The sequence below is a fragment of the Chamaea fasciata genome, unplaced genomic scaffold (genome assembly GCF_029207755.1).
Source record: "Chamaea fasciata isolate MVZ Bird 193981 ecotype frontalis unplaced genomic scaffold, bChaFas1.0.hap1 SCAF_2, whole genome shotgun sequence".
Taxonomy (NCBI): Eukaryota; Metazoa; Chordata; class Aves; order Passeriformes; family Sylviidae; genus Chamaea; species Chamaea fasciata.
In genome coordinates, this window is record NW_027094087.1 from 99,355,686 (window position 1) to 99,376,340 (window position 20,655).

The 20,655-nt window shown below is 39.4% G+C and overlaps 1 protein-coding gene across 1 annotated transcript in view; it reads right to left on the reverse strand.

Annotated features, from left to right (window-relative positions):
• Positions 1-8,288: 8,288 nt before the first annotated feature.
• Positions 8,289-20,655, reverse strand: part of VEGFD (vascular endothelial growth factor D) — a 30,763-nt gene continuing 18,396 nt past the window's right edge. The window contains exons 3-7 of the mRNA XM_066176867.1: positions 16,696-16,886; positions 14,398-14,546; positions 13,014-13,111; positions 10,457-10,652; positions 8,289-8,978 (exon numbers count right to left, since the gene is read on the reverse strand). Coding sequence (XP_066032964.1) covers positions 8,852-8,978; positions 10,457-10,652; positions 13,014-13,111; positions 14,398-14,546; positions 16,696-16,886 — 761 coding nt within the window. The 3' untranslated portion in view covers positions 8,289-8,851. The remainder of the gene's footprint in view (positions 8,979-10,456; positions 10,653-13,013; positions 13,112-14,397; positions 14,547-16,695; positions 16,887-20,655) is intronic.

A 20,655-nucleotide genomic window follows, 5' to 3' on the forward strand; every position in this document is an offset into this window, starting at 1 on the left:
TTCAGGAAAGCAGAAATGTTGGAAGCCACAAATGAAGTACATCAGTGAAAAATAGTACTGCTGAATGGAGAATTGTGGCCTATAGGTGTATCATACACTGAGACTGATTAGTGAAACCAAGCAGGACAGCCAGAGACAGCCCAACGCCTTGTTCGGAAAATGACAGTGTTTGCAGTTTTTGATCCTGCTGGAATTAAATAGGCTCCAAAACAAAGAGGAAAGCAGTATTTGGAATTGTTTCTCTGAAGAAAGAGAACTATTTGTCCTTCCACTTAGTTTACTTTTACAGAGTACGGCTGGAGAGTCTGTCACTTCTAAGATTCCTGCATAGAGGGAGTGAGTGTCCAACAGTCTACCTCAGCAGTTGTTTTTAGCTGCTAGGAAATAGCAACAGAATCCAATAGATTTCTATAATACCTTAGAAAGGTTGGGTTTTGCCTTGTTTCTACTGCATACAGCCAATCTCATTACCTGGCTGGAATACCTCCCATGAAGCAGCCAGGAAAAAGCATGGTTTTCTCATTCAAGCACCTGGGTTTTCCTATTCATGGAATCCCACAGCAGCTGGCTGAAATAACATATCAATGTACTTCCAAAATACAGGTTTCAAGTTGAAGGCTTAACAAACCACAGTGCTGTCTGTGAAGGAAATTACCATTAAATACAACCTGGAGAAAGGGCTTCTTTTCTTGAAGCCAAATTTCTGTCTTAGATGCCAAAAAATAAGTTGGTTTTCCATTTTACAGACACTCCTCCCTTCCAAGCAGTTTGGAATCCATCTGTTGGACGTGAATTAGCTAACAGAAGGGAGAAGTTGATTGGCAAGGCTGAAGGCTGTGTGTGTTAACTCTGACATGTGTGTAATCTATGCCTCTCATGCATGCCCTGAGGTCTCAATCACTTGGTCGTCCTCTGCATACTACAATGCTCTTCCACCCCAGGGCCCAGAGCATTCCCTTCCCTGTCAAATCAAGTCAGTGAAGGTGAAGAAGAACATGACGGCTTAGGAGCAGTCAAAGGACATATACCAGGAGTAGCTTCCAGTCCTCTGGGCTTACCAACAGGTTACATCTGTTAGCAGGACACAGGACAGGACAGCTGCATTGGCTGTTACTGAGAAGAATTCTCTTTTACTCCACCTGCGAGTGAGTCGTTCACCACTGCCATACAGGATCCATTCCAGTACCTGGACACTTGCTCTCTGGTGCTTCGTGGTCCCTAGCAGGAGCAGTCATGTCAAACAAAGCCTGGATGGTGCCTGTCTTCTACCCTCCCAGCCAAGGCAGGAATCCAGCTTAAGGACTCATCAAATAGGGCAGAAAAAGATTCCTGAGCACACACTACAAAACGGTGTCTGTGCTTATCCTGACATTTTGAGTCTGTCAGAAGTACTGGTTGCTTTTGTACTGGCAGACCCAGGAGATATCTGTCCTGCAGCCAGTAGCATACCACTACTATCAATTCTCTAACAAGCCATCTGACTAATTTGACAGAAATACAGTTCTGCCTGTGTCTGACTTGGAACAAATGATTTATGAGTAGCACACAGATTTAGTGTCAGCTATGAACACACAGCATGTTCACCACACTAGACTTGTTTCTACTTTTTTTTTTTTCTTTTCACACTGATGGAGCAGCTGTGCTAGAAGACAAGGCCTGCCCTAGAGGTCTTGTGTTTGTATCTTTCAAATTGTACTTGACAAACTCTTAAAAACTCCTGGCAATTTATGTCATAGAGTTCTACTTTGTATGATTCTACGAGCTGGCACAAACTGGAGTGGCAAAACTGTCGGGTGGGTTTCAGCTTTGAAATGCTAACAAAATGTGTTTAACTGAAAGTTGAGTATGCATGAGGACTTATTGGTGGAGGAGAAAAAAAGGTGTAGTGTCAACAGTAGATGGAGCTATTGGAAACTTAAAATGTATTCGTCCTTGTGGTGCTGCAAAATATCTGTGTGCAAAGCTGAAGAACCTTTATCTGGTATATTTTATTTCCTACTACTAATGCTGCTACCACGCAAATGCCCCAACATTTTTAGCACTGTTCTCTGCAGTCATTATATCAAACAGAGTAGTATCTGCTTGCATTCTACAGTTTGAATTTAAAGAAAACTGAGTTTTTTATAAAAAACAAGCATGAACTATCTATAGTTCTATATATTGATACTATAATTAACTATATATTGATAGTTTGAATCCAGATTTAAACTGTAAAGCAAGAATAATTAATTTTAATTATACTTTAAAATCTGTTAAATGAGACAAGGCTTTCTTTAAATTGATACTCTCACTGTAGCCTTGAATATCTAGAGATAAAAACAAGGTAAGGTCTGTGGAGGAAGTAGTAATTTTTATTTGATTGTTAGAATTGAGAAGACACAGAGAGGCATGCAAACCATTCTCAACATGTGAAATGGAAGCCACAGATCAAGCTTTGTGCAGGCTGGAAAGTGCTGCTCTGAGGTTAATTTAATTGATGTGGAGCAGGGCAAGGTGAAAGGTGACTGTACTCCAGGGGACAGATAGAGAAGTGTAGGCATTCTTAGCTCTGAAAACTCTTAGGAATGAGCTGTGGGTAGATTTAAAATGGGATACACAGGGAAATGGAGGGACAGAGAAACCAGATTACTTCATAACTCAGCTACAGGAAAATATTGATGTTTATTGCAAAGACAATATTGATAAGAAGCATTGCATAGTTCTTGTGGATGTGTTAAGCTCTTCCTTGTGTTTCATTACATGTATTGGTGGTATTTTTCTGAGGACTGAGTCAAAATGACCACTGTGCAACTTTATTGGAATGTTTAAACACAATTCTGAAAAGTTAGTCCATTAATAGGAATCAAAATAAGCTTTCCCCCAAAAAAAGATCAAAGGAGGCACATGAGTGTGTTACTATCTGTAGTTCTATATATTGATACTATAATTAACTATATATTGATAGGCAGTGGGATCTGGGGTCAAGGGAAAGTTTTGGATAAATGCTTTGCCAATGAGTCACCACACAGAAACTGATGGGTTAGTCTGGGTATCTTGCATTACCTTTTCAGCTGGACCTGTGATCCTAAGCTACACATCAGAGATAGTCTTCACTAATTAAAAATACCACTTAGCATAAGAAAGTGGGGCAAAAGGCTAAATTAAATGCTTCCTACTTGGTTACCTTATTTTTTTGGCACTTAATCTGTAATCACACTCCATAACTAGATATTTTTTGTATAACTACTGTTGTGTTTTTAAATATATAGCATATACCAATGCAGACTGGAATTAAATCGTTGATTATTCAACCATAAACCTTTTAAAGGTACCTTTAGATGTTTAAGAATGGAAACAGTTCATGCAAAAGTATGGATCCCCCGCTGCTGTCAGCCTGGAATGACATTTCACATTGAGTAGCATTGTAAAGTATGATAAAAGTGGAAACAAAGAAGAGTGTTAATGGCTTTGAAGCCAAAATGCAGACCAAACCCTGACACATAATTCTGTGTACTCATTTTGTTTTATTGGCCAAAGGAGTACTTTCCTTTTTATTTTAATTTAAAACAGATTTTTAAAATCTGTTAATTCTGAGTTAAAAGTTTTTAGTGAAGTTTTTAAGTAACTGCTGATGTAGGAGTTTAACAAATAAAATTAATGGCAGTATATCACTTATAACCCCTGCTTGCTTGTTTGTTTGTTTTTTTTTTTTTTAATGTAGACTTTAATGAATGAGAACATAGATTTACTTGGCCTCGTATCCACCTTGTACTTCCAGAAAGAACAATTCACTCCACAAGTTCAGAAATAGAAGATGACAACCTCTTGGATATTTTGAAGCTGAAATGCATTTACCAGTTATTTAGAAAATAAAAAGGAAACAGGCAGCTGAAGTAGCCTCACATTCAGTTTTGAGTTCTCAAGATTTTCCTTTCCTTTTTTTTTTTTTTACACTACTGTAAAGCAAAATAGTTTTAATCACACAAATTTTGACTTGCAGTGGTACAAGAAAATAATAAATAAACCTAAGCAGATTCACATTTGTTTTCTCTGGAATACAGGAAACAACCTTACAAGTCAGCTTTAGCTGATGCCCAAAGGATACTTACAGATTTATATGTTTGCAGTGTATATGAGTATGACAGGATTTTTATGTGCTCTGTCAACCCTCCCATGAATAATTCTTGCTATAAGCAATGTCACAGCATATGACCTGTGATCGCTTTTGAAGTTAATGAGAGCAGTACTTTCAAGACATGCTTGAATTTCTTCCATGTCACCAGCATTTGGTAAGATCACATGTACCTCTGCCCTTCTGGAAGGCAAGTATGGTTTTTGCAAGTAGAAAAATATTTCCTGACTCTTTCAATGCAGTGTGCATATTTAGCTATTATTCTGATTCATATTCTTCCTTGTCCCCTTTCTGCAAGAAAGCACATATAAGTAGAACTCATAAAAACTGGTCATAGTAGCCTACCATCAGTTTTAGCTACTCATAAAAACTGATGGTTTGAGAAACTTTATGTATGTTTCTTTTGAATTAGCAACAATTATTTAAGCACTGTCATTCCTATTACATACATAACACAAATATCACATTAAAGACATCCCTCACCAGATAAAAATTAAGACACACCGCAACAGGATTTTTAGCACTATTATTCTGCCTATGAAATCTGTAAATCATGTCCATATGCTTAAAAAGCAAGTCATGCTGAACACAGTAATAAAAGGCCTTTCAGACTTCAAAGAGAACATTCCACTGCTCAATAACCTTCTCTCTCTGAGGGTCGTTTAGTCATAGGTTAAGAGTTAATGACATCAGTCAAAAAACAGATCTGCTATGAATTTTACATACCTCATTTGATTTTTCTGAATTTTTATATTAAATATCCTAATTAAAAGTCAATCTGATTTATTGTTATGAAAGACAACATAAAGCATTTCTATTTCAAAGTTTGTTGAATATTATAAAATGAAAAATCCAGAATTTCACCAACAAAACAGCATTGAACTTTTATAGATTCTCATCAAAATCTAATTATCTGCATGTGTTTGCATCTTCACCCAGGCTCTCCTTTTGTTCCTGGTCCTCCACGTGGAGGATTTATGGCTATGCCAGAATTAGTTACATCCAAATATTCTTGGTTCTGTGGCAGTGAAGACCATCACACAGCACTGTCATTCACAGCACTGTGCCTAAATTCTTTAGCTTTTCCACACAGTGTTTCAGTGAATGTTACAGATATGCACTATATGCTCTAGCTGTGGTAATTTTCTAATGATTAGGAGAGCAGGGTAACAAAGAGCTGCACCCTACAATAGAGACTGGCACAGGGCCTTAGGAGCAGATGATCCACTGGCATAGGAATTTATTGTAAAAGAAATACTCTGTAAGATGCCTGTAGGTTGCACCAGAGCTGACAATCCTGCTTGAAGCGTGCAGAAGTACGTTCATAAGGCTTCTGGAAGCTAGGGGTGGGAACCTCTGAGGAGAATCAAAGTGACAAACTAGATAAAAACCTGTGTGTTGGCTGCTTAGGTCATGCTTGCTAGTGAATGCCATCACAAGCAGTTTCCTTTTCCATCTTCACAGTCAGCCTAAGAACCATTCTTAATCCACAAGCTTTCAGGCACATTGCTCCTGCAAAACAGAAATCCCTCACAGGTAGAAGAACTTGTAGGAGGTTAAAATCAGTAAATATAACACTGAATTTTACATTGACCTCCAGGTGTGTTTTTGATGATCACACTTTCTCTGTTGCTTGAGTATGTTTGTATGTATCCTGGTTTGAGCTGGGATAGAGTTAACTTTCTTCTTAATAGCTGGTACAGTGCTATGTTTTAAGTATGAGAATAATATTGATAACACACTGATGTTTTGGCTATTTCTTAGTGCTTACTCTAAATCAAGGGTTTCTCAATTTCTCTTGCTCTGACAGAGAGCAGATGCACAAGAAGCTGTGAGGAAGCATAGCCAGAATGGCTGACCTCAATGGGCCAAAGTGATATCCCATTCCATAGAACATCATGCCCAGGATATAAACTGGGGGAGTTAGGGGAGTCCCATCACCCACATTGGTCAGTGGGTGGTGAGCAAGTATGTTGTACATCATTTGTATTTCTTGAGTTTTATTCCTCTCTTTCCCATTTCCATTACAACTACTTCTAGTTGTAGTATTATTATTCTTATTGTTGTTGTAGCTGTTATATTTAATTTTCAATTCTCAAATTCTTCTCACCTCAGCCCATGAGGTTCGCTTTCTCATTCCAAATTGCCCCACTAGGGTGGTCAGAGGGCAAGTGAGTTGTGGGGTACGTAGTAACCAGCTGGGGTTAAACCACAACACTATCAAAATGTTTGCCTAAGTGTTTAACAAAGTGATCCACGAGATTAAAGAGCAAAATTTTGAGGTTAAAGGTTAAATTCACCCAGAGGCTTAGACTGAAAGAAGCCTATGGATATAGCAAGATCTCACTTCACTCCATCCCACTGGGATCTTCAGTCCTGCGTTGGGCATCAAGTCTCTTTTTCAGTGGAACTGGGAAATGTGAAAAACTCAGATAAGGTTTCACAGTGGTGGTCAGTGATGGTACTTTTCCAGCCTAGGTATTCTAATAGCCATTGTAATCTCCTGGAGGTTAGGTGGTTCACGTTCAAATCCCTTTGTTTCTGTGAGAACAGCTTGGGAACATGGTTTTCAGCCCCTCAGTGTCTGCTTTACCTAAGAGCCTCCTGGGGTTGAAGCAGACTTATTTGTCCCTCTGGCAAGAGCGTTCAGTTTTGAAAAATGAAGGTAATATATTCACTGGTCAGGACAGAAAACCAAGAAAGCCTCTACAGATCAACACTGACAAGACACAGATGTAATTAATACAGCGTTCCAGTTGCTAAACTCCAGGATAAGCTAGGAAATGTAAAAGCTTGATTTCTTTCTACAGAATCTACCTTTACAATACTTTTGTGTGGTGTTGCATAAAGGTGTATTTTTACTCCATATACGTCTGTTAAGTGTCAGGTTTGCCTCTGTAGCTCCTTGGCTTTCTGAGGAGTGTGCTACAGGTGAAGCTTATTGGCAGCACAGCCATTTGGTCAGGGTGCCCCCAGATGAGATAGAGGAGAAGTGGTGGGGAATTCACTCCTTTTATGGACCCCTGTGCAGCTCAGGGACCTCATCACCACACAGGTGTTTGAGATTAGAGCCTCTTGGAGGAGCAGGAGAGATGAAGGGGTGTGCTCCTGCTGCCAGGCTGCTTCCCCAGGTGTTGCACTGGGATCACCTTCCCCTTCTTGTCCATGCGGAGTTCATGCTGGTGGCACATGTCCTTCCCTCTGGAGGAACACCCACAAGCAGGAGTCCAGTGCAGCCCAGGAGGAAACCCTGCTGCAGGGGCTCCACCCAGGGTGCTCACAGGTCAGAGGATCCTAGGCCAGCTCACAGAACAGGTAGCACAAACAGCCTGCAGGTATGTTTGCATAGACCTAGGTCCCAGCTGGCCTAGGAAACACAGCACTCAGGATCAAATCCTAAATGCCTTTCTGAGACTAAAGGCATGTTAAATTGTTTGGTGCTTTGTCCAGGCATTCAACCAATCTTACAGGAGTTGGCTCTAATTTTATTTTAAAGCAATCTATTTATCTTATGTGAATTATTAAAAAAATCTTAGTTGCACGTCAGAAATCCATTTCCTGTTCCCTATGTTTTGTCAAACATTCCATCTCTGTAGCATTTGTTTTATACACTCTATTCCCTTTTTTCACAGTGCAGTGTAGAATTGGAGAATTCAGCAACTGGGAAAAAAATCATACAGATGTCAAGATTATCACTTCCAGTTCAGGATTATTGCTCATAATATTTTCTCTGGAATAGCTCACACCAGACTTCAGTGGCTCAGAAGATAATACTGCCCTTTTACTTGATCTGGTTAAAGCACTGTTACTCAGGCCTCACACTGAGGAGAGGAATTTCAGTGCAAAGGACATATTTTTATTGCATGGTAGGCTAAAAGGAAAACCATCTTCTAGTGAACAGTGCTTTTCCAAAAAAACAGTGAAGAGTTTTCAGTACTAATGTGCTATTATCCCCTTAGGAAAATTAACACACTACACCAGGAACAAATAAATCACACATGCTGTTAGGCAGACATGGGAAAAAATGCTTCTTCTTTGCTGAAACTATTGGGTCAAGTGACCTTGTTTCGACCTGGGTTTGGGCAGAAGCCAGTCCCTGTGGAACAAATGTAAGAAAATTGTACTTGAAATGGCTTTGGGGTTTTTCTTAATTTCTTTTTGTTGGGCAGAGTTTTAAAATAACAGAAAAATCAAATCCACTCGAATAACTGATGTATTTATTTTCATATATACACTTAAATATGGCACATCTGACAGTAGTTGAACAATAAACACAAAATTATAATCAAAGCTGGACAGTAGATCAAATAACTCAGTGCTGAACCTATTAGAAGCCAAATCCTGTACACTGAATTTCTGAAGAAAGTTTTACCCAGGATCTGCATTAGCTAAGGATTCAGAGGCTAAGATTATCAAGTCTCAATTTCTGGACGACTGGCTGGAGACAGTGTCTCTATTTCCAATACACAGTTTCATCCTCCACAATGTAACATTGAACTGGTACTTTCCAGTCTTTCTTCCATGCAGCCAGAAATTCATCAGCTGTTGTTACCTCTTAGAGAACAATTACCAGTGTCCCAGAGGATTCACTCGCAGTTAGTGATTACTCTAATAAATAAATGCAGACTGGATTAATTCTTCTGCTATTAATGTGGAAGATGTTCATCTTTGCTATTGTTTGAAAGTCAGTGACAGCTACTTTGCGAAGCAATGGATTTTTGAAGAATAGGGAAAGCTCAGTCAAGGAGTTTCTCTGCTTTGGGACCCATGAGAACCTCTCTTCTCCTTTGGACAACGACAATGCCTGGAACACACTGGTTTGGCAGTTGGGCACGTTCTGGGTTGGGATGGACATCTGTCTTCACAGCTATTTGATAAAGGAGAAAGAATGCAAAAGAGAAAAGCATTTTAGTATGAAAATTCTTCACTGTGATATTCCTCAACTTTTTCATCATTGGACACTGCAATGCTCCCTACACACTGTTTGGGAAAGTGTTGACATCCTACAACACAGGGAGACAAGAATTTGCTGCCTCACAATTTTTGTCTACAGCAACAGTTCTTGCAGTGGTCCATTTGTCCAGATTCACAGCTTAAGTGATGCTTTCCTTTCTTGGGACCAGTGAAGGCTCGAGGGTCAGCACTGGATAGGGCTGCCCTTGGACTTTGCAAAGTAGCTTATCTCACTTCATGATTCAGCTTTGCTCCTCCAGAAATACTGCACATGGGAGTCTGGCATTAAGGTCCAGATTTCATGAATTTCTTGAAGTCAAATTCATGTTAAAAAAAAGATTTTATTGCTCCTCTTCCACCTGTCTGAAACATATAAATAACCAATTCTTTCATGCTCATTTTTGGCTCTGCTGATTGTTTTAGCTATTTTTGTACTTGCCAACTATTTTGTGTTTGTCCTTGTTTTCAAAGCTGAATCCAAAGATGCAAATGTTAATTATTCCACAGCATCTTCCCTGTGAATGAACCTATGAAGCCACTGAGAGTGGACCCTGTGGGTGACCACTCAGTGAGCTACAGCTCTGCCAAGGTGAAACTGGATCCTGGCTATCCTTATATAAACTTCAAGACTAAGCTACTGCATGCTCCTGGGTGTCTACATGAGACCAAAGCTTTCCAAAAAATTAAAAAAAAATAACTAATCCATTAGAACAGGTGTTTTAAGAGGGCATTTTCCATCTGATTTGAGACAGAAACCTCAAAACTAATAATACAAATAGATTAGGGAAATTCATGGAGTATAGTAGACCCAGAACAATTTTTCTGCTTCTCAGCGGAGTCAGAGCTGGTTGAATAGATTTATATGTGTACAAAATTGCATTAGGTTTAGAAAATTACTTGCTCTGAGGACAGACTGGATAAGGAATGTGCTGTGTGCTCTGCGTGTAAATTTAGGGAGCCCTTGTCCCTAACCATCCATGAGATTGCCTTCAGCTGGTGCAGAGAACAGCTGTGGGTTCTGCCTACCCACATGACTCAGTATGTCATTGCAAATACTATTATCAGTTGCAGTACAGTTTTAATCATCATTCGCTAAAGAGTTGGACAAAAAAGGTAGTAAGTATTGACAGTTGAACAGTGGCATTGTCCAGATTTTTTAAAAATACAAATAAATCATAGATTCCTTTTATACGGTAAGTATTGCAAATACAATCTCTATTATTATTATTATTATTATTATTATTATTATTATTATTATTATTATTATTATTATTACTATCTCCCTAACTTCAGCAAGGTATTTTATCCCAAGTGGACCTCCCAGTCAATTAAGCACTTGCACCTCTAATTCAGCTCTTGTAGTGTAGACACTGAATAGCAAGGATCACTTACCTGCAGGTTTCAGCATGAAATATCTTGTGTTTTAGAGCACAGCTCTCCTGGCTCTCCCTACACAAATAGCAGCTGCAGTTCTCTTTACTTTGAAAGAAATCTGTGGGACACTTATGTCTACAGATGCATTCACAATTTTCTTCATCAAAATCCATATGTTGTCCACACATGGCCAGCTCAGCAAGAGGAGGGAGTCCTGCAATAACATATACATCTTTTAGCAGTAAGCTTTTCATTACTAAATCCTGCTTTTGGAGAGACTCTTTATGTTCTCTATTCATTAGGACTCACACATAAACTTTCTGATAGATTCTAGACTTCACAATTTCTGTTGCAACTTCCTGTGCAGAAAAGGACTCGAGAGGATGGAGCTGATTTTTTCACTTTATTCTAATACTGCTATTTCTTGTGGGTTGGACTTAACACAAAAAATTTGGGGTGATGTATACTGCAAGAGCCTAGTGCTGTGTTTTGGAATGCACAAATATTTACTGGACAGCAAGTTTTAAAAAGATAATCTCAAAAAAGATTTAGTCTATACCTCACAAAAAGACACATCCATGCAAACTACCACATCCAGCACATGTCTACTTCACTACACAGTCACTGCAGAAATTTATTTGGAGTAATGCTATGTCTACTAGGGGGCAAGCTGGCCTAGCACTTCAACAAGGAGCACATGCATATTTGTCAAAGATGAAAGAAAATATTTCCTTTCAGAAAAAATGCCAAAACAGCCAAGGGAACTCACTGTCTAATATCTCCCCTGAAAATGAACATCTGGAATACAATATGAAGTTAATCCTGGCAAAAAGGGAACACATTTTGTGAAAGCTTTATTAAAATGCAAGCAGCACATCCCTGGTTAAAGGTCATGGCATATAAGGTGTCATTAGGAAGGTAATTTCCTGTAACTTTACAATTAGCTCTCTGATATAACCCGTGGAATGTGAAATGTAACCTGCACCTCTGCACCACCTGACATCTGATCCCTGATCTCAGTGGCCAGAAAAGGCTTGCACATTACCTGAAAGAAATTTTCATTATTATTTACTCAATGCTGAAAAACCAGTATCTTGACAGAATAAAGCCTAAGGTCTATTGAAAGGGAGGAGGGAGTCTGCCCAAAATTCTTGAAAGACAAAGCCTTTCCTTGGGGTGATAAAGCTTGGCATGTGTGAAGTGGTGTAGAGTGTTTCCATCTCACTTTGTTTCAACCTCAAAGACAGATTTTAAGTTATTTTGTCCCAGCCACTTGCCAAACACAATGTACTTCAGAGAATGATATTTTTTCTGAGGAAGTATTGAGTCTATGTCAACAAAGGCCATAATTCAACAAGCCATAGATTTTAATGCTCCAAGCTGACTTTACAAAAGATTCTGAGTTAATAGGGGTCTGGCTATTCTCAGTCCTTGGGACTCAGTCTGAAATACAGAGTACTAATCCTTTCTGGACTGCAAAGTCTAACTTGTGTTTGGCTGCCTAACCTGATGGTCAGAGGATCTTATCCAGAGTGAGAAAAGATCCAACAGAAATCACTCTGCAAATGATTTCTGGCTTATTAACATTGGGAGATTGTAATCAGTAGACCAGTTTATGAGGGTATTTAGCTTTATTTTAGTTTCCTAGTCTAGGAATTGCTCACCAGATTGATTTATTGTTGCCTTGAATGGTTTATTCTTTCTCTTGCTGAATGTAGCTCAAAGCACAAAGGCAAGGTTTCCTTCTCTGTTTCCTCTAGTGCTATGATGATGTTATTTTGACCAATACAATTTCCTGAGAAAATCAATTTTTAAAAGCCTTACACAGGAATTGGAGAAAAATTAATTTCTCTTAATATTTATTGCTAGTAAGTATGTTTAGAATTACATAGTTACCACCCAGAATATTTCCTGCAATTTTCTTTGACAAATTAAAACTTTACAGGAGAAGCAGAGGAAGAAAGGCAGTTACTATTCTTCCACAAATTTTATCCTCTTCCATTTCCTTCCACAGACCTGAAGAAGTATACATACATACTCCTTAAGATTATCATTAAAAGTACTCAAATATTTTGGTAGATTATATATTTCTTTTCTGCACTGACTACAGCTAACATGCAGAACTGGCTTTAGGTATCTTATTCCTTATTAATTCTTTTCTTAAGAACTAAAAATAAAACGTTATTACCTGCCCCATGCAATGTATTCTAGGGCTTTTTTTTTCTACAGTTAAGAAGTTTCCCTAATGCCCATCATACAATTTAAGGTGCATATGAAATAAAAATTTGTACAGTGTGCCTACTTCACAAAATCTTATAAATTCTTTCCTATGTCCTACTCAGGTTGCTAATACAAAGAGAGTAAAATGTCCAAGCAAAAAAACATGAGATGGGGAAGCACATATGTGTATTTATTTTCAGTTAAGTTTCCACACCATCATCCAAGTTTATCTAGAATGTGGAATAAAAATGTCAACTCTCTCAATGAAAAAAAAAAAGTGAGAAGAAGACCAGACTGAGAGACAAAGAGCTTGGAGATACTATGCAAAAGTGTCTCTTTGTCATTCCATCTTTACCTTCTCGTCTGTTGGAGTGCTGTGTGTCTATAACACATTCACATTTGTCACTATCCCAGATCCATCCATTATGGCAAAATTTGTTGGTAAAGGGGCATCTAGAAGAGAAAGAAATTGAGATAGGAATTAAAAAAAAAAAATAGGGGCATCAGAGTAGCCATTTGGCAAAATGAGCTGCTGATGTTCTTGGTCTGCCACCTGTACCTGGCACTTGTGTGCATTACTACTGCAAACAGAAAGAATGGGGTCTGGGTGGTTCTGCTGATAGGCCAGAGCTCTCTGGCTCCCAGTGACACAGGAAGCAGGTTCAGCACCTATTTCAGATTATAGCCTTAGGAAAAAGCTACAGTTTTACAGCTCCACTTTTGCATAAGACCGCTTTACTCCAGACAGGATGGTCTTTTCCCTTCAGTATTCATGTTGTGTAACTTTGATCAATTTTGCCTTGCTGCCAGAAGGTTTAATTCCAGTTTAATTTGCCCCTGCTCATGGATGCACAGGGATGGATGCTCATGGATGCTTTTGGATGCACAATTTCACTGTCAGAGGGACAGATGACTCTGACTTTCAGGCCCTTTGCTCTGGGAGAGGAGCTCACAAACTGAAGAAAGACTGAGGTTCTATATTTGTCAAGAAAGAGGATTCAGAGTGGCCAGCAGGCTGAGGGAGGGCTGGAGTGGCTTTGCTGAAAAGACACCTCTCCCCATCCCAATGTGCAGCTGAAGGGCAGTGATAGGGACAAGCCAAATGTAGGGCTTGACAGAGACATTTGAACTGACTTCCAGTGAGTCACTCAAGCTATTTGAGTTTCTAGAGTCTTTGTTTAATTTATGTTGCCTTTTCTCTTCAGGAGTATTTTATGCCCTATTTTGGAGTGAAATGTGAGGTCGCTTTTCTCCTGTCCATTAGCCTGACAAATGCAAACCAAGACTGGATCAAAAAGTGAAAAGGCAAGATTCACATCAATTCTGACCCAACATGCCATAAAGTATGACAGAGGGCTTTAGTTTGAGCACAGAACTCAGTGTACCCTGGCTAAATAATGCACAAGCAGAGTTGCTGTGTCAGGCTGAAAACATCTATGCACACATTCACAAATAGCTCCAGTGGAGCATAGTGCCAATCTGAGCACTTTAAGTCCCTGCTCAAGAAGCTAAATATCTTAGTGACTCCAGATGCTGCTGAACTGGATTACAGTTTGTTGGATTCTGATGACCATTCACTTAAAATTCACATGGTTTGGGTGAACTTTCTAAGCCTGAGTGTTAACCAAGTTATTTGGAAAAACAGTTGGGATAACAGAAAGAGAATGGACCATTATAACATGCCAATTAGGACAAAACTATTTCAACATGTGTAAAAGTTTGCTAATGAGGGAACTTACCCATCTTCTTCTGGGTACTGGACAGACCTTCGTATGATGGTGTACTGGTGGCGCTGGGTATTTGATGTACACCTACAGGCCGTGTGATTGGCAATTTTGATGGGCACAGGCTCAGGAACACTTGTCAAGGGAACAGAGATCTCAAAGAGCTAGATGGGACAAATAACATTTCTTTTTCAGTTTCCATTCTACAGTAAATAAATAAATAAATAAATAAATAAATATTAATAGTTATTAACTAAATAGTAATTAACAATTACAATTTTAAATAAAAAAATCTCATATTCTTTTCCATCATTTTTCCCACCCTTGCTTTTTTCCAGAGATAGTTACCATAAATATAAATGAGCAGAAGTGCACTGAGGATTTTTGAAAAGTAAGTCCCCACACCCTACTCAGAGAGGGAAGTAACAGGACTAATCAGAGGAAAGTTCATTCTGCTTCAGCTGTGTTTCTGCAGGGAATCATCCTGGAAATGTCTCTCTTTTGACTGTAGCAGTAGCTTAAGGAACAAAGCAGCCTGCTTCCAGTGGATTCAAATTGCCAAGAGTGATCTTTGAGTAGGCCTGTGGAGGTTCTGGTTCCTTGGGCAGCTATGTGTAGGAGTTGTTGAAGTGATCCACACTCCCTCTTCTCCTCAAACCAGCTTCCTTCCCATGGAAACCAAAGCATTGGGCACATCTTGGTGTGCCAGCATGTCTTGGCTTAAAGCTGCATCCAGCTGCAGGGACTGAGTATTCCCAAGCAGACTTTAGGTGGCATCAGTATCCTCCAGTGAATGTATTGTACCAGGAGAAAAAGCCCTCTCGCTAATATGGGAATAATTCCATTAGATGAATAAATCTGGACTGATGGTGGCATATCCAGAAATGGAACTTAGCTGGGGACTTTTGAGAGAATGCTTATTTTGAAGGATGCTAAAGGAATGTTACACTCTGCAAAATTGCAGTTTTTCAACAAACTTATGAACTGCTGGTCAAAAAACACATAAATAAATGAATACTTCTTAGCCTGACCTAGTTCCCTGAGCTGATCAGATGTCTCTTGTGTGTGGCCAGCAGCTCATAACAGCTTTCTCCCTCTGGTGTGGAATAAAAGCAATTAATGAGCATTGACGCAAGAAGGACAAGCCCTGATTTATTTTAATCCAGCTATATTCCAGTACAACCAGACACAGTGGAATTACATTCCAACAAACACAAAATAAATACAGAAGTGAATTGGACCTGTTCCCCATAAGGGCTTCAATTTTCTTTTTGAAACAACTGGCCTTGATCTTTATTATGATTTAAAGAAAAGCCTTTTTCATAAGTAGAATTTCATTTATTACGCCAAGTGAAACAGGAATGCACAAGGTGAAGGTTCATCAAAGAGGACCAGTCTCCTGTGCTTCATCTGTGGGTATGAATCATAAAATCATAGAAAGGCTTGGTTGGAGGGGACCTTAAAGATCAGTTCCAACCCCTTACCCCCTCCCGTGGGCAGGGGTGTCACCCAGTAGACCAGATTGCTGATGAACAATGGATGGTTTCATCCACAGAGTGGATTGAAAGTACTAAACTTGGAGCTCTGCTCAGTTACCCACTGGAGGAAGATATCTCTGTACATAGCCTCTAGTGGGAGTCTACAGAAAGAAGCTGTCTGGCTGCTCTAGGCTCAGTTTTTGTGACTGGTTATTGAAACTTGGGTATCGCCTGTTACGCCTATTTAGTAATTGACTACTGGTTTATTCCTTCCTTTTCTTAAGAGATGTGTGATTTGGGACATTCAGATCCTGAGGAATGCTAATTAAGAGCATCTGATCTCTTCTGATAAATATGTCTCCTTTTTTTGGCTTGCAAAATTGCACATCCAAAATTATTAATCAGCCTTCTTGGTACGAATGATAATGTTGAAATGCCTTGGCCCAATAAACCAAAATTTCCTGGGATTAAACCTTGGATCCAGAGGATTCCTAGGAGACAATGGTCTCAAAGTGTCCCCAGTCCAAGAAACAATGTATTAAAGAAGGATCAAACTTCTGGTCATCATGAGCCTGCAGTCACTTTCTCAGGGCCTGATTTTCCATCTCTACACCTATATAAACAATTTTTAATAATGCAACATGAATATAAAATGCTATTGCACACTCCTGCATTCACTCCACATGGATAAAAAATTAATTCTTCTGTTTGTTATGATAGTGCAGACAGATCTGACAGATCTTTCATAACAGGATCTCAGAAACCAAACATCCTCCTTCCCCTCCCTTTTTGGTGAGCCAGGGTGAAAAGAGAACAGATGAACAGCCTCATTTACCGTTTTCGACACATAAGTTGTACTTGTATTCATGCAGCTGAGACTCTCCTCATTGCAACAGCCTCCACATCTGAACACGTTCACACAGGGAGGCTTGAAAAATTTGTTGGTTGTTGTACCCAGCTCTTTGGCAACTTCCACACAGGTTTCCCTTGGCACACACTGAGTCTTTTGCCATTCTTCATCTATGACTGGAGAAAATACCACTTTTATGAACAATCATGGCAAAATTAAACCTCTTGATTAGTAAAGCAGAAGCATTATATAAATAAAAATGAAGTGCTGGCAGACCATTTGCACTTACTTGGATCAATTTGCACTTATTTGGATCAATCTAAGGACCAGAGGGAGCCTGAGTGCAAAATTATCCCAGTAACTTACACCAGCTGCACTGTCAGAGAGGTTTTTGCATTTATTTGCCTTTAGCTTTCAATGCAAATGACCAAAATCTCTGTTAATTCCAGCAGGTCAGGTAGCATTGATTTCCCTTAGCTGAGAGCCCCCAGATCCACAGTGTCTATCTGACAAAGCTGCCCCACACCCTGTTCCCCCTTGCTCCAGGGTAGCCTTCCTTATTCTCATTTTGTCCTCTCTGTTAGTGTACCCCACCACGGCCTCAGCAGAGCCTGGGCCTTAGTGCAAGAGCACATTAATGATTACCAGACTCTGGTCAGAGGGTATGAGTACTCCTGGTGGATGTCAGCCAGAGAGCACCGTTTCCAAAATGCCCAGTGAAATCCAAGACAAACAGTCTCACACCTCAGTACCATCAGGGGGTTCAAGGCTGAATAACAGGAATATGAATTCAAGTGTGAGTCATCTATTCAAAACACCGTGGCATCTTTCAAATTCTGAACTGCTGTAGACCAGTAGACTGGGCTTGACTGATTTGTCAAATTCTGACTGTGAGAAGGAGTAACACATTAACTGCCTGAAGCAGAGAAAACAGTGACATTTGCATAATATACATAATACAGTCCTGAGTTTGTCAAGAGGTGGCTCTCCTTTTTTTGCCATTTGCTTACTTGATTCAAGTTACGGAATTGCTCATGAGTCATCAATGCTTATGCTTTAAGTTCTTTTTAAAATGAGGAAAACCATTTTTTCTCTTTACCCCCTATATCAGGCATGTGAAAGATGAAAAAGCAACTTTTATACTATTAAAAAAAATGTTCTGTCTTCCAATGCAGTCCACCTCCCTATTATTGTAAAAGCAGTGCCTACATTTATAGTGAAGTTCTGAGAAAGAAGAAATTCTGGAACACTTTTAACCTACATGCTATACTTCGCCTTCAGATGAAGCTCTATTTTTCTCATTCCTGACTTTCCTTTTTTTATTTTTAACTTTTTCTTCAACTGACTTTGTATATTTAAATAATTTTGTTTATTCGTGCAAAGTCCTTCAACAGGGTTGGTTTGCTCCATTTTTCAGTCATTCACAGAGTACAGGAAATAGAAGTTTGATGTCTGAATTGTGAAGAAGAAGTATAAATTAAGAGAAGAATAATCATAAAAACTAATGGAATTTTCTAGAGTAATGTTAGTTCTATCAAAACAGCAACCTAATTCTAACATTAAAATAGAAAATAAAGTGTTTGCCAAACTCATTAAGGTATGTGCATGTAATCCCTTCAGATGTCACTTCAATGAGCATAAGCAGCGATGACCTTTCCAGCTACACACATCCTCACTTTATTAACCACTTCTTTAGGAGAAGGGCTGTTACAGAAACTGGCTGCCAAGCAAGTGGGTGTCACATCTTGATCAGAAGCCCCGTGGTCACCCTGGTCATTTCTGTGACCAAGCACAGAGCAGTTTCTGAGAAATTTTTTAGTGATGCAGTCTCCAGCTTGAAAGTACTGCAGTCCTGAGTGACTGAGCAGCTCAGGGGTGACTGTGGTTAGACGAAGTGACACATCCAGTGTCACATCCAGTGAATTCATTATTAAAGCTTTAGAAAGGAGGAAAAAAGTCCTGAATTTTCCCTGGTGGAGTTTGGAGTGCTGTGGAAGATACTCTAGAGAAACAATGAAAAATCTTGACCCAGCCTTCTCATCAAAACATTTTATTAAAACAAAACAGATGCCCTTGGCAGAAAGGTCACTGTTTAATGACTGGAAAGGGTGTGGGAAAGAAATGCTTGTGTTTTTTTTTTTTTTAAAGGAGCTTTAGTACCTTGAACAAATTAATATATTAGAACAGAAGTACTTTCTGTCCTGGGATAATTCCACTTTGAATGGAAAGATAGAGAAGATGTCCCAATGGGCTTTTTTCAACTTGAATTTCAGCAACTTGACTTTTAATGAGAAAGCTGACATCTTTGTATTTAAAGGTAGACTTTCAAAGGGAAAATAGGAAGCAGCCTAATAGCTGTTCCAAGCAGAAAACTGCATCTATATGACCATAGTAAAATAGAACCACAGAACAGTCTAGTTTGGACGGGGCCTTAAAGATCCTCTAATTCCAACCCCACTGCTGAGGGCAGGAACACCTTCCTCTAGACCAGGGTGCTTAGTATTCAATCCAGCCTGGCCTTGAACACTTCCAGGGATGGGTCATCCACAGCTTCTCTGGGCAGCCTGTTCCAGTGTCTTCCTAATATCTAATCTAAACTTACCCTCTTTTAGCTTCACTCCATGCTCTTGGGAAAAGTCCCTCTCCAGCTCTCTTGCAGCTCCCTTTCAGGTACTGGGAGTCTGCAATTAGATCTCCACAGAGCCTTCTCTTCTCCAGGCTGAATAGCCCCAACTCTCTTAGCCTGACTTCATAGGAGAGGTGCTCCAGCCCTGGGACCATCTCAAATTAGTCACAGCAGACTAAATGGCGTAGTGACCTTATTATGTCAACATTATTTACTTTATAAATATTGAGTTAAATTATTCTGCCATTGAAAGATGCACATTTCCCTGCCTCAGTAGCATTTAATAACATCCCCTGTTGTCATGCTCTTTTGACAAAAGGGATGTTCTAGTTTTGCAGAAATGTTGGTGTTCACTAAATGAGCAACAGTGAGTAGAGGCAGCACTTGACTCTGAGTACTCCTAATAACTCTCTGGATTTTCAATGTTTCTGAGTAGAATTATAAGGGTATGTAAGCATAATGTTTATCACTATTAAAAGCTGTCTTAATTGTTCTTCATGTGTGTATTTGTTTTAACTTTTTTCTGTACAAAATTTCTTTGGAAAATGAAAAGCCATGCCTGTGAAATGAAAACCCTCTTCAAACAGGCACTTGTATACACATCTCTGTATTGTGGCTCAGAGAAACAATTTAAGACCTTTCCTCAGACATAATTTAGCTGAGTAATAGTGTGTGAATGTGGCTGGGGTTGTTGTTAAAGTGGTATTGGAACAGGATCAGCAATATCTGATTTCCCAGAAGGAAAGTGATATGATAATATCACGTCAGGATAAAGACAACAAAGAGATTATCTCAGCCTGTCCTTCATTAGGCTACAGTTTAGCTTTGCTGTAGGATGTCCATTTGCTGGACCAAATATAGTAATTGATCCTTTGTTTTACATCCATGAATATGTAATGCCTCTTGAGCATCCCAGCTACAAGGAACAATATTCATACTTCCACCAGATGGAGGGAGTAGGTTGTGATTCTCCACTTTTAGTTGCTGGTTGGTTGCCTCAAGGTCTACTTTTCTCTGGAGAAAATTCCTCAAATAGATTGAGGTTAGGACAACACCATCTTTCTCTCAATTTCCACACAGACACTGCTGCTGGTGCAGTGTCTTATATCAGAGCACACCTAATAAAAATGGGATTTCTATGCCTGTAGTAAAGTTTATTCATTCCTGCCTGCAAGCACGTTCTGAGATGTAGCTAAATGTTGCTGTCCAGCCTCTCAGCCAGTCATTCTGATCTGGTTTTTGTACATTGACTTCTCTTTCTTTTGTGCACTGACAAATCCCTGAACCGTACATCTTCCCTTTGGAGAGTATGCAGAGAA